This window comes from Catharus ustulatus, chromosome 17 (genome assembly GCF_009819885.2).
Source record: "Catharus ustulatus isolate bCatUst1 chromosome 17, bCatUst1.pri.v2, whole genome shotgun sequence".
Classification (NCBI taxonomy): Eukaryota; Metazoa; Chordata; class Aves; order Passeriformes; family Turdidae; genus Catharus; species Catharus ustulatus.
This window is the reverse complement of record NC_046237.1, coordinates 13,842,446-13,855,995: the sequence shown is the minus strand read 5'-3', so window position 1 is coordinate 13,855,995 and position 13,550 is coordinate 13,842,446. Positions and strand designations below refer to the sequence as shown.

Here is a 13,550-nt window from a genome sequence, read left to right as displayed (position 1 = left end):
AGTTGAGTCACAGGCTGGTGGTGCTGGTTTTGGTTTGTCATCTGCAGTGAAAACCTGACATCTCATTGTCTTGGAGATGTCCCACCTGAATTGAGGCAGATGTATTTAAACACAGGACGTAGCCCAGGACTTGCTCCAATTGCCAGCCAGCTTGATTGGTCATAATCCAAAAGTGGGTGGAAGGTTCTTGCCTTTTTTCTAGCCCTTTTGAATTCAGAACCTATGCTAGTGAATCCAAGCAAGGAAACACTGCCACATGGAATCTGTGGCCTAGGCTTTTCTGGCCTCCCCTCCCTGAGATTTTTGCCTCCTCTGCCCAGTGCTGGTGGCAAAAGGGACCCGGTTTATCTTCTCAGACTGTGGCCAAAGTAGTTGCAAATCTTTAAAGATGGAATTTCTTAATTCTGTTGGGTACTTTGATAACTCGGAAATTGCGGAATATGTGACACTGTCTGTTTCAATAATTTGCCCTCCTGTAAAGGCATGTATTTTGGAACTTGCTTCTGTGCTTGCTTTCTGTAGGTGGAATATGAATGCATTCATCCTGAGAAAAAACAAAAGAAAAAGAACTACAAAAACTCTGGCATTATTAGGATAAAATCCTGCAAGGTAGAAAGATTTGTGTTGGGTTTTTTTTAATTTTTATTTTCTGATTGTAGTGAGATGAGTAGGTGTAACAATGTCTGTTCCTCTAGATTGAGACAGAATATTCGTTTCTGGACTATGTGATGGGAGGCTGCCAGATTAACTTTACGGTGAGTTGTTCCCCACTGTTTGTATTGGTAGCTAACAGGACAAAAGCAATGAGGTTGTGTTCAGTAGTTTTATTGGCAGCATGAGTGACTGCAAATGCAGTGTGAATTTGCAGTGGTGAAGTGTGCAAAACACTATGGATTCTGTATTTTGCTTTTTTTGTGATCAAGTAGCACTTTAATGGAGCTAGGGCTTCTCAAACTTCTTTTCAGAAATTGGTTCAGTCTGTCAGTGGAAAGGATTGCTATGGCTTGGAAATACCTATACCCAGGTGGGAAAAGGGGTGCAGCTTGTGTGCATGTCCCTGTAGAGGGCTGCTGTGTGCCTGGGAGAAAAGGAACTGTGTGGGCCTGAGCTAACCCCTTGTTTCTGGATATAGTTAGTTCTTCTCGTTTGTGCTAATGCATCAGTGATTTAGTGCCATCATGTTGCCTGATCAGGTGGGTGTAGACTTCACTGCCTCCAATGGAGATCCCAAGTCACCAGATTCTCTTCACTACATCAGCCCAGATGGGATAAATGAGTACCTGATTGCCATCTGGAGTGTGGGAAGTGTAGTCCAGGATTATGACACGTATGTAATGATCTTGACTGATCTAGTCACCATGTCAAAAATGTGTCACAGCTTGTTCTAGCCCTGCACTTTTTTAATGATTGAAGAGCTGTCTTTCCTTGGGAGATCCCTTTAGGAGCCTGCTGCTGTTTCCTCTTGCTTCTGTCAGTGCTAGGGAGGGCAATGGCATCCCTTCATAATTTGGCATATTTGCTTGGCTTGTCCCTTGGTGCTTCAGCTGGGCACTGGTACCTTGTTGCAGATGATGCATTACAAACATGAATGTCTTATTTAGTTCAATGGGAATGGGAACATGTTTGTGTGCTTTGTCCTGTAGCCAGGCTTGGTCTGGCTTTTCTCCTGCTTTGAAACTTCCTGAGAGTCCTGTGGGGTGCTGCACTGAAAGAAATTGTCTAACTCTCAAGCCCAAGCCTGGAACCATTGGATACCTGGTGCCAGGCCATGGGCAGCTAGATGATATGCTAATTCCTTATGGCAAGAATTCTGCCTTGGTCTCCAGCTACTTTTGGTGAATAAAAGTGAAGAATGAGTTATTATAGAATTGTTCTTTCTCATTTTTTGTTGTTGCCCTTTCTTTCCAGGGACAAGCTGTTTCCTGCATTTGGGTTTGGAGCTCAGGTTCCTCCTAGCTGGCAGGTAGGGCCTTCACAATGCTGGGCCCTCGCTCTGTCCATGTCTGCATTCCCTAACCATTTGTAATGTCTCATTTCCCAAGGTATCTCATGAGTTTGCTTTGAACTTCAATCCCAGCAACCCTTATTGCCAAGGTGAGGACACCTCTTTATTAATAATTAATTAATGGGGGATATGTTTGAAGTGAAAATCAAATGTAGCACCAAGGCATGGGTCAAATAGAGCTTTACTCTCACCTTGATGCTGACAAAAGCAGATGTATGTTGATGCAGATTTCTGTGCAAGCTCCATAAGCTTCAGTGAAGGAGTCTAGATTTAATTGATTGTCAGTCTGTACTAAATTTTTTGTTGCTTCAGCTTGGTTGCTTCTGCTGGGTTACAGGTGGCAGTGGATTCAGCTCAGCTCTGTGTCTGTGCTTGTTAAGATTCCACAGCCATCATCTGTTGAGCTGTTAGAAAGGGTTAATTCAGCAGCAATGTGTATGTATGTGGATATGTTTGACCACTCTCTTTTAAAGTTTGTCTTAAAAGCTTGCTTTTTTTCATAGCTGTCTTCTTCAGTGGAAGTGGTTTTTGTCACAGTTGCAGCTGGGCTGTACCTATCAGATAAATTTGGCCATATCAAACACCCAGACATGACCAGCCTAGAAATAAAACAAGTCTCCAGATAAGGCTGGGATAGGTTGGGTTCAAGCCCAAGCAGGGATCTCGGCCAACCCTATTCACATCACTGGTCAGAGATCCCAATCAATCAGCTATCCAAGCCTGGAAAATTCAAACCTCCTATAAAAGGAGTGGCCATAATAAAGTCAGTGCTGTTTATTCATGACCCTTGGTGAGTCCTTTGTTGTTTCTGCCTCTAACCAACAACCATATTGTAATAGTTTCAGGTTATATTGGGTTTGTATGGGAAAGTTTTGGTAGTGGGGGCTACAGGGGTGATTTCCCTGACATGCTGCCAGAGGCTTCCCCAGTGTCTAATGGAGCTGATGCCAGCCCGCTCCAAGACAGACTCATCGCAGGCAAAGGCCAAGCCCATCAGTGATGGTGGGATTACAGATTTAAGAAAGGGGGAAAAAACCCTAGTGTGGCACCAATCAGAGGGAAGGAGTGAGAATATGTGAGAGGATCAACACTGGAGGCACCAAGGCTGGTAAAGAAGGAGGAGGAGGATGTGTTCCAAGCACTCAAGCAGAGATTCCCTTGCAGCCTGTGTTGAGACAGCTGTGCCTTTGCAGCCCATGGAGTCCCTGGGAGAGCAAATACCCACCATCAGCCCATGGATACAGCACCCTGGAGCAGCCCGTTCCTGAAAGAGTGCATCTAGCGGGAGGGACCTAAATGGGCAGTTCTTGAAAGTCTGCAGCTTGTGGGAAGGACTCACTTGGGAGAAGTTTATTGAGGATTATTTCCTGTGGGAGTTATCCCTATGCTGGGGCAGGGGAGGAGTGAGGGAAGACCTACCTCTGAGTGAGGAAGGAGTGGCAGAGACGACACATGAACTGCCCACAGCCTCTGTTCACTGTGCCACTGAGGGGGAAGGAGAGAGAGAATTAGGGAATGAACTTGAGCCTCAGAAGAGGGGGTGTGAGGGGAAGATGCTTTTAAGATTTAGTTTTTTGCTTTTCTTTGTTCTATTCTGATTTGATTGGCAATAATTCAACTGATTTCCCCACATCAAATCTGGTTTGCGCATGACAGTGGGTACTGAGCAATCTCCCTGTCCTTATCTTGACCCATGAGCCTTATTGTATTTTCCTGTCCAGCTGAAGAGTTGGGTGATAAATGGCTTTGATAGGCATCTTATATCTAGCCAGGGTCACCCCAGCACACAGCTGGGGTGTGTTTAAGGGCTGCTCTCAATACTAGATCATGACCTTTTACAGCTGAGATCTCTCTCAACATGCTGTCACACAGAATTGTTCTTGAACAAGCATTTTTCACTTAGTTTTTCTCTCTGGTCTTAGGCCAACAAAAAGTGGAATTAGAGATTCAATGCTAAAATCCAAGCATTTCTTCTCAGTTCGGCCTTGTCTGCCTCACGGGGATCTGGATCTGTGATCTTTTAGGGTCCTTGTGCAGCAGTTTTGAGTGGTACCATACTAAAACCTGGTGGACAATGTAAGCACCAGTGGCAAATGAGGCTGCATTGATGTAAACCAGGAATAGGTCAGATGACTCTATAGAAGAGCATGTACCATTAAAAATAGGACTTAATTTTTTTTTGTTTAGTTAACTTGAGAAAAGCTTTTTGCATTAAAAAACCCTTAGAGGTTGCTATTTCTGTTTCAGAAATGGTTGACTCTTCAATCAGGGATTGTTTTTTAACTTCTACACAAAGAAAATGAGAAGTTAGTATTCCCAAGAGCTTCTGACCTTGTCTAATTAGAACATAACCAATTAAACAATGTAACTTGACAAGGTAGAAAGGAAAAATTAAACACAGTCTTCAGCATATCTTTGCTAGGTTATTTTTCCTGCAACTTCATGGAATCATAGAATGGTTTGAATTGGAAAGGACATTAAAGATCATCTAGTTTCAAACCCCTGCCATGGGCAGGGAGACCTTTTGCTAGACCAGGGCTGCTCAGAGTTCTATCCAAGCTGGCCTTTAACACTTCCAAGCAAGGGGCAGCCACAACTATTCTGGGCAAATGTTCCAGTGCCTCACCGTCCTCACAGCAAGGAATTTCCTCCTAATCTCTAATCTAAACCTACTCTCAGTTTGAATTAATTTCTCTTTGTCCTGTCACTACATGCTCTTGTAAAAAGTCCCTGTCTGTCTTTCTTGTAAGCCCCCTTTAGGAACTGGAAGGCTGCAATTTTGTCTCCCCTAAGCCTCCTCTTTTCCAAGCTAAACAAACCAAATTCTTTCAGCCTTTCCTCCTAAGAGGGGTGCTCCATACCTCTGATCAATTTGGTGGCCTCCTCTGGACTGGCTCCATCAGGTCCATTTCTGTTTGGTGCTGAGGATTCCAGAGCTGGATGCAGCACTGCAGGTAGGGCCTCACCTGAGGGGAGTGGAGGGGCAGAATCCCCTCCCTTGACCTGCTGCTCACTCTTCTTTTGATGCAGCCCAGGACATGGTTGGTTTTTGGGTGCCAGCACACATGGCCGGGCATGTGCAGCCTCTCATGCACCAGCACCCCCAGATCCTTCTCATCAGGAGACCTGGATCCATACCAGGACTGATACTCAACCCAGGTGCAGCACCAGCCTCTGGCCTCGTTAAACCTCCTGAGATTCCCACGGGCCACTTCTCTAGCGTTTCCAGGTCCGTCTGGATGGCCCTGTCCTTCAGGTGTGTCATCTGCAAACCTGCTGAGGGTACACTTGTTCTCCTCATGTACTAATGAAGATATTAAATTACACTGGCCCCAATACGGACCCCTGAGGGACCCCACTTGTCACTGGCGTCCATTGGGACTCTGAGCTGTTGAGCACAACACTCTGGATGTGACTGTCCAACCACTTTCTTATCCATCTAATAGTCCACTCATCAACTCCATCTCTCTCCAATTTAGAGAGAAGGATGTTGTGGGGATCTGTGTCAAAGGCTTTACAGAAGTCCAGATAAATGACATCTGTGTCCTCTTCCTTGTCTACTGAGATACACCATCGTACAAGGCTACTGGGTTGGTCAGGGAGGACTTGCCCTTGGTGAAACTGTGCTGGCTGAATCACCTCTATGTCCTTAAGCAGAATGTCCAGGAGGGTCTGTTGCATGATCTTCCCAGTCACAGGGGTGAGGCTGACAGGCTGGTAGTTCCCATGGTCCTTTCTACCATTTTAAAAGATGGGGACAGTGTTTCCCCTTTTCCAGTCACCCGGGACTTCACCTGACTGCCATGGGTTTTCCAATAGCATGGAGAGTAGCTTGACAGCTCCATCAGCCAATTCACTCAGGGCTCTGGGATGCATCTGTGGGTCCCATAGACTTAAGTACATTTAGATACCTCAGGTGATCATACACCTGATCTTTACTTACAGTAGGAGGGACTTTGCTCCTCCAGTCCTCATCCTGCTGTCCATCCACTCAAGAGGTGTGGAAAGAGAGTCTGCCATTCAAGTTTGAGGCAAAAAAACTCTTGCGTACCTCAGCCGCCTCATCTGTTGTTACCGGTTTTCCAGAATTGTTAATCAGGGACTAGCACCTCTGAGTTTTCTTTTCTGGTTCACAGGCCTGTAGAAGCCCTTCCTTTTGCTCTCTGCCTACCTTGCCAGGTTCAGTTCCAGCTCCACCTTGGCCATTCCTGCACAACCAAACTTTCTCTCTATACTCCTCTTGGGTGACCTGTTTTAGCTTTAACTGTCTATGTATTTGTTTCTTTCCCTTTAGTTTGACCAACAGTTCCCTACTCAGCTATACTGCTCTCTTGCCTTTCTTGCCCAATTTCTTGCCCCTGGGATTGCTAGCTGTTGTGTTCTATGGAAGGCTTCCTTAAAAAGTCTGCCAAACTCTGCTCTTCTCCCTTGTCCCAGAGGGCAGTATTCTAGGGCATCCCACTGACTATCTCCCTGAAGAGCTGGAAGTCTGCTTTCCTAACCTTTACTCTTACCTGACCCATATTCTACAGGACTGCCAATTCCACCAGTGCATGCCAATTCCTGCAGTGCAGCTGCCTCTGATCTTGATATTCCTGATTATCTGCCTTGCGTTGGTGACCAACTGATCTCGTAGTGCATCCTCTCTGGCAGGGCTGTTGATTACCTGGGTCAAGAAGTTATCCTCCATGCATTTCCAGGAGTCTCCTGGGTTGCCTACAGCTCACCGTGCTACTTTCCCAGCAGATATCAGGACAGTGGAAGCCCCCCAGCAGGACAAGAGCCTATGAACTCCTGTAGCTGGAGCAGAAAGGCTTCATCAACAGGCTCCCCTTGATCGGGCAGCCTGTAGTAGATCCCAGCCATGAAGTTCCCTTTGTTGCCTTGGTCACTGATTTTTACCCACAGTCTTTCTATGTGATTTTCACTCCCATGGCTGTTCTTCAGAGACAGCTGTTCGCACTCAATCCACCTCTTGGCATAGAGGGCAGCCCCTCCACCTCTCCTTACTCTTCTGTTCCTTCCTCACAGCCTGTAAACATCAATAGCTCTACTCTAGTGACAGGATTCCCCTGGGTGTCCCACCAAATTTCAATAACTGCACAAAGTTGTAGCTTTCTAGCAGCACCAATGGCTTCTACATCCTCCTAATTGTTGCTTGTGCTCTGTGCATTGGTGTAAAGCACTCAACTGGGCTGTTGACTGTATCACATTCCTGGAGGAACACTCATAATTCCTTGGAAATAATTTTCTACTGTTTCCCTTTTGGCTTCTGTTAGCATAGGAGTCCCTGGTTTGTCTCCATAAGTGTGCAAGTGTGTACTGGTGATATTTACACACTTAAAAGTCAGCAGGATATGAACGCATTTCAGCTGGGCTTTTGATTTCACCCCTGATGCTGGCATGCCAGACCTAGGCTCATGTCTGCCAGGCCTGGTCTTACTGCTTTCCCCTTCAAACCTAGTTTAAAGCCTTCTCAATCAGCCCTGCCAGCTCAAAAACTAGAACCCTGAGCTTTGTGATGTTAAAGGCACAAAGACTCATGTGAAGAATTGTAGAATGGGGAAGAAATGCACAAATACAGTTTCTAGCTGTTCACTGTTTTCATCTCTGTGCTTCCTGTATTTCCCGTTATGCTGCTGCTTATTTGCCCTCAGTTCACAGCTCTATGAGTTGTCTTTGGCTATGCTGCTTAGTAATGCTTATAAAATAATAACTGGAGGAATTGTGGTCTCTTGTGACAGCTTTCCTTCCTTGTGTTGCAGGGATCCAAGGAATAGTGGATGCCTACCGCCAGATTCTGCCTCAAATCCGACTCTACGGGCCAACCAACTTCTCTCCTATCATAAACCATGTGGCAAGGTTTGCAGCACACTCACTGCAACAAGGAACTGCTGCAGTGAGTGCAAGGGCTTTATTGTGGATCTGCTTTGGGTTGATGTTTCTGTTTTCCGTGTTTATGACTGAATAGAATTGAATAGTAAATTGATGTTATCTTCCTTAGAATCCCAAGTTTGGTCTTCTGTTGTCAGCCTACAGAGAGCATGTCGATGCTCTCTTGGTACACACCGAAGTAAACCTATAGTGGGTAGATACATCAGTTTAACTGCTCAAGTGATATTTATTTCTCTTCCAGTTTGCTGGCGCTGTACTTACTGTTACATTGTACAGGAGTGCTGTGTTGGCTGTTAGACCAGTTGGACTGAGGCAGCAGTTGCCTTGCTCTAATCTTTCTTACCAAACTCTGTTACCTATAGCACAGGCATATAGACCAGAGTTTTGTGCCAAACAATTTTGCTCTCAAGAATGTTGAGAAAAAGCCTCTAAAAAACTACCAGAGGGCTTGGTTATCCAACCCACCATAATGGCATGGAGTCTGAGAACGATTCAGTCAGTGTGCTGAATTGCAGAGCATCTGTGCTTCTTCTCTATTGTGATGGGCTCGTTTGTATGCTGCTGTGGCCATTGTTGCTGTTAAAAATTTTACTTCATTTCTTTAAACTTCATTGATTTTGCCTTAGGACGAAGGGCTTGGATTCCTGATAGATTTTAGCTGATTTCATTTTGACAGACCAGTCAGAAAGGATTTTGACATATACTGTGCTACTTGTTTTATCACCTAGCTGTGTCAGTATTTTTGGTGCTACTTATGTTTCTGTATATATCGAATACATTTCCTATGCTATGAGGCACTTGGACTAAGGAGATCCATTTCTTACATTTCTGTGGGTATTTTTTAACCTTCCCAGCACTTTGGGGAAATCTTCCTAATTCTTGTAATGTGTTAAATACCTCTAGTTTTGTTTTTCTTTCAGATTTAAACCTAATTGTTTAAATAAAGAATCCGTCAGCAATTGGGTACAGCAATTTGTGTTAACTGTGCTTTGGAATTGAAAATTCTGTTTTCTCTTATTTTTGCTGTGTTTGCCTCCTTTTAAGTCTATAAATAGCTTCTATAAAACAGCAGTTGCTCGTTTCAGAACCAGGTGCTAAACTTCAGCTTCTGGAAAATGATAGAAATTTTAAACGCTTCACCATGCTAAGAATTGGTTTGAGGTACTCATTTCTGGAAAAGCTCCTGTATTTTTCCCTTCATGTTATCTCTAGAACATCTCATGTTATTTATCACTGCTGTGTTTTAAGATTTCTAATGCTTCTAATGCTTCTAATTTAAATTATTGATAACAAAAGAACTGAGGGTCTCAGTTCAAAAAGACAGGTGTCTGCTAGAGAAAGCAAGGCCATCCTTTGAAATGGAAAAAGTAAATCCTCTCCCTCTGAATTAGTACAATTTTGAAATTAAGGGGCTCTCAGGCAGAGGTATGGGGACAGGAATAGCAGTTCTTTACTAGTATGTACAAGAAGGCAAAGCAAACAGCAGCAGCAATGGCACGGACAGCACCCAGAGCAGGAGCCCGGTCCCAGCTCTCAGCCGCGGGCCCTTTCCCCTTGGTGCAGTTCCCGGCACGGCCGGCAGGGGGCGCTGGCGGCTCCCGGCGGGCGGGGCGGGTGCGATGCTCCCCAGCGGCTGCAGGGGGCGCTGTGGCGCGGGCTCGGGGAGCGCGCGGTGATGGCGGCTGGGCCCGGACGGGAAGGGATGGAGGAGAGGCTTTGCTCACCGACCCTGGGGCAGGGTCGGGCCCGGCGCTCCCGCAGGACGAGAAGGGATGGAGGAGAGGCTTTGCTCACCGACCCTGGGGCAGGGTCGGGCCCGGCGCTCCCACAGGACGGGAAGGGATGGAGGAGAGGCTTTGCTCACCAGCCCTGGGGCAGGGTCGGGCCCGGCGCTCCAGCAGGACGGTGGGGAACAGCAAACTGAGAGTGGGAGGATGCCCTAGCAGGCCTGGGGAGCTGGGTCCAACAGCAGAAGAAGGGACAGCTCCTGGCGTTGGGATGGTGGCGGTAGCAGCGACCTTCCTCCTCCTCTGAAGCCAAGAGTGAGCGAGAGAATAGCTGCCCCCACCCTCCTTTTACCTGCTTCTAATCTGGTGTCTCCCTCCCTCCCTCTGAGAGAAACTCATAAAAACCAGAGGGGTTCCCCATCTCCCTCTCTCAAGTACTTAGTCATCAGTGCTTTTTTAGCAAGTCAATGGGAAAAATTCCAGAGGCAATGACTAAAAGAAAAACTAATCCTGAGCACAAGTTTTTTTGAGTTATACTGCAGGCATATTAAATATCTCTAGCCTTATCTGAACGCCAGTCAGTAAAACAGCACCCAGCAGGCAATTTTGTATGCAGTTGTGTTAGAATTTAGTAGTACTTTTTGTCCCTAGTACTTTGCCAATTGATGTAACTGTTCTTTATAAATTGAACTTATTCCTTTCTCTTTTTTAGTACAGAGAATATTGGAAGTGCACAATGAAAATCATTAGGCATAGGGAAAAATGTGAATGAATATAAGTTTCTTTAACGTTCTGGTTTTGTCTCGGGCACAGCAACATCTGATTTCTTTCTTAGCATAAGGGAGTGCTCTATCTGCCTTCAGTTCAGTGAGCCCTGGTGTTGAAATACCTAACTGGATGCTTTCTCATGTTTTTCAGCAATACTTTATCTTGCTGATCGTCACAGATGGAGAGATCACTGATCTAGACCAAACTAGGCAAGCGATTGTCAATGCCTCTAAGCTGCCCATGTCCATTATCATTGTTGGTGTTGGTGAAGCCGATTTTAAAGCAATGGAGTTCCTTGATGGAGACGGCGGTGTTCTGAAATCTGTGACAGGAGAGCCAGCTGCACGCGACATTGTCCAGTTTGTGCCTTTCAGACAGTTCAAAAATGTATGTTGTTTTTAAATTCAGAAGAGTCCCGGTGTCAGGATGTATACATCCAAAGAATGACCATGGTCTTGACAAGGCAGCAAGCTGCGTGCTCAGAGGGCATGCCTGTGCTGCTTGTTCCCAGTGAGAGTTGAGATGTTGGCATCTGTGTTCCAAATTGTGTCTTGCTATTCTTGATAGCCCTCCTTGTATAATTGATTTTGCATACAATCTCTTGGCTGCTGTAGGGTTAAAGAGTGTGTTCTCTGTCCTGGGATATGAACATTTAGGCAAAGAACTGAGATCATATCATCAGTCTCTGATGTTCAGGCCCATGAGTGATTGAAGTTGAGATCAGTCTTCCCTGACTGCTGTGGAAAGCAGTCCAGTCACACACCATCTCCCTGACTTCCACTGTTGGCATTGGTGTTCACGCATGCATGGTCAATCGGATTGAGTGATTGAAGTGAGAACCCAAAATAAGAGACATTGCTAGTGGCTGGGGCAGTTTTTCACGCAGACTAGGGCCATATAAAGGCTATGTGAGTCTAAAGTTAAGGTGAGAACAGATGTTTTTCATCAGCAGTGCTCACTGAGACTGACTGGAAATGCTCCCAAAGGTGTAGCAAGCAATTCTTAAAACAGAATGAGCAGGGCAGGTGTTTGGAATTGTCTAAAAGAATGTTTCATGAGGCTACCAAATCTGTTCTTTGTGAAATTTCTGATTTATTCTTGCCATTCTCTTTTCAGGCTCCCCGGGAAGCGCTTTCCCAGATGGTTCTGGCTGAAGTGCCCAAGCAGCTGGTGTCATTCTATAAATGGCAGGGGTGGCCCCCCCTGAAACTGCCAGAAATCAAGGCAACACAGATTCAGGCTAGTCCTGGCTACCTGTAGCACTGGGGTGAAGGAGAGCTGCCTGCAGCCACACTCTCCCTTGCACACTGTGGGTGCTCAGTGCCTTGAGTTTGCATCAGTACACACCACTTATTACACCTGCTTGCGCTGAGTCTTTGGTCTTTCCCATTTCTGTCGGAAGAAATGTAAATACAGAAAAACCTTCAAGTGCTGAAAGTTTTTGTCACAGAAAGATTGACCTTGTTGGTTTTCTACCTTGCAAAAGTGACATATTGTGACACATCACACCACGCATAGTTGCTTGACACAGCCCATCTGCTGCTGCCTATGAGGGTTGCTCTAGTGCTGAGCCTGGTGAGAGAAGCGCTGCACCCGTGTTTGCTGTAATGACATTTACCATGTGCTCCTTGATAGGTGTCTTCTATCAAGCTGCCTTTGAAATGGGGACCCTTCTTTTCTGGATGTGACCAAAGACTGTTTGTTGGATGCCTGAGGTAGTTCCTGTTGTGCCTTCATAAAGCGCCAGTGTATTTTTTTTATGTTTCAGTGACCATACCTTTCTATGGTTTTTTTGTAACCACATTTTTGTATTAACAAAATTTCTTTCTGTGATGAAATGCTTGAAGCCATTGTTATAGTTCAAGAACACTGCACTTTGCTTATTTATGGGGGTTAAATGAGGATTAATCATTAATTAATGGGATTGCAGTGAGATTAATGAGTCACATTAATATGACTTTAAAAATCCCACGATTGGAAACACTGAAATGAAGATGCTTTGAGTGAATTCTTCGTATCACACAAGTTACAAAATGAAGAAGTAACTTACCTGGGGAACTCCAAGGAGGTGCTTCTTTATTCTCAGTAGTGTGAAGTGTGCATTACATGATCTGCTGACTGTAGAACAGGCCCATGATAGCAAAGCACAAATGTTTTGAGGAAGATGGTTAATTTCCAAGTAAAATGAAGAAACTTCAGTTTGCCATTGCACTACAAGTGTCATCACTTTCAGTTACATAAATAAATACTCTGCTTTGACTTAAGTAACATGTCTGGACTCTTATTTCCTTCCTGGACTTTCCCCTTGTTTTCCAGCAATGTGGATGGTGGTGTTTCAGTATCTGAGTGAGCCTAGGTTCAGTGAGATCCAAAAAAAAAGCAGAGCCAGTTGTCCATCATTCTTAATTTTGTTCCCTTTTAATCACTAAGATTGCTGAATCCCACAGCCCTTTCCTGCAGCAAGATGAGATGTTCCTTTACAGTGAAGTTGCAAAAGAATTTGTGTGTTCTACCCGATAAACCAGAAAATTGTGAGAATACCTTGGCAGACTGCATCTGTGATCCAGGCCCTGAAACTAGTTAAGTTACAAGCCTGAGTGAAGGCAGAACTTGGGATTAAATTCATATCCTCAATTTGACATTGTTCTGGGTGGACTCTGCCACCAAACTACCATCGTGTAGCTTGTGCTTGAAGGGATGTGGGGTCAGGACCACTCCTGAGCCAAGATGAATCTATGCTTGTTTTTCATTCAAATCTATTTTGACCATGATGTGTTCTCTCAGGTTACATAAACAGCAGCCAGCTTCCTCTAGAGAAAGCTGGACTGTCTTTTCTTGACACTTAGCCTGCAGCACCCCATTTTCATGCACTTCTTGCACTAAGTCTTGCACCTCAAGACTTAGTCTTGAAGGAAACCAAACAACCTCTCTTCTTGAGTGGCTACCTAAACTAAAATGTGTTAGAGGTGTGGAAGAGAGGGAGGAAAACTGCCAAGTTGTCTCTGTGAAACTGCTCTTGTGGTTGAGGACATCCTTCACATGTGTTTTCAGCTGGCTACTGCCTGTAGACAGGGTTCTCCTTCTCTGTTATGCATACAAGAAACCTAAGGTTGTTTGAAGCCCATTTTGCCTCTCCTTTTTAACCTCTGCCAGCT

At 45.1% G+C, this 13,550-nt stretch overlaps 1 protein-coding gene across 7 annotated transcripts in view; it reads left to right on the top strand.

Moving 5' to 3' along the window:
* The window catches only part of CPNE1 (copine 1), a 47,633-nt gene extending 34,974 nt beyond the window's left edge, over window positions 1-12,659 (top strand). For 6 of the 7 annotated variants that reach the window (XM_033074677.1, XM_033074676.1, XM_033074680.1 and 3 more), the window contains 8 exons: window positions 523-609; window positions 696-755; window positions 1,194-1,327; window positions 1,909-1,963; window positions 2,043-2,094; window positions 7,771-7,904; window positions 10,546-10,782; window positions 11,512-12,659. In XM_033074677.1, the coding sequence (XP_032930568.1) occupies window positions 523-609; window positions 696-755; window positions 1,194-1,327; window positions 1,909-1,963; window positions 2,043-2,094; window positions 7,771-7,904; window positions 10,546-10,782; window positions 11,512-11,655 (903 nt within the window). In that variant the 3' untranslated portion in view covers window positions 11,656-12,659. The remainder of the gene's footprint in view (window positions 1-522; window positions 610-695; window positions 756-1,193; window positions 1,328-1,908; window positions 1,964-2,042; window positions 2,095-7,770; window positions 7,905-10,545; window positions 10,783-11,511) is intronic. The other variant, XM_033074682.1, reaches the window with a different exon arrangement.
* Window positions 12,660-13,550: the final 891 nt, after the last annotated feature.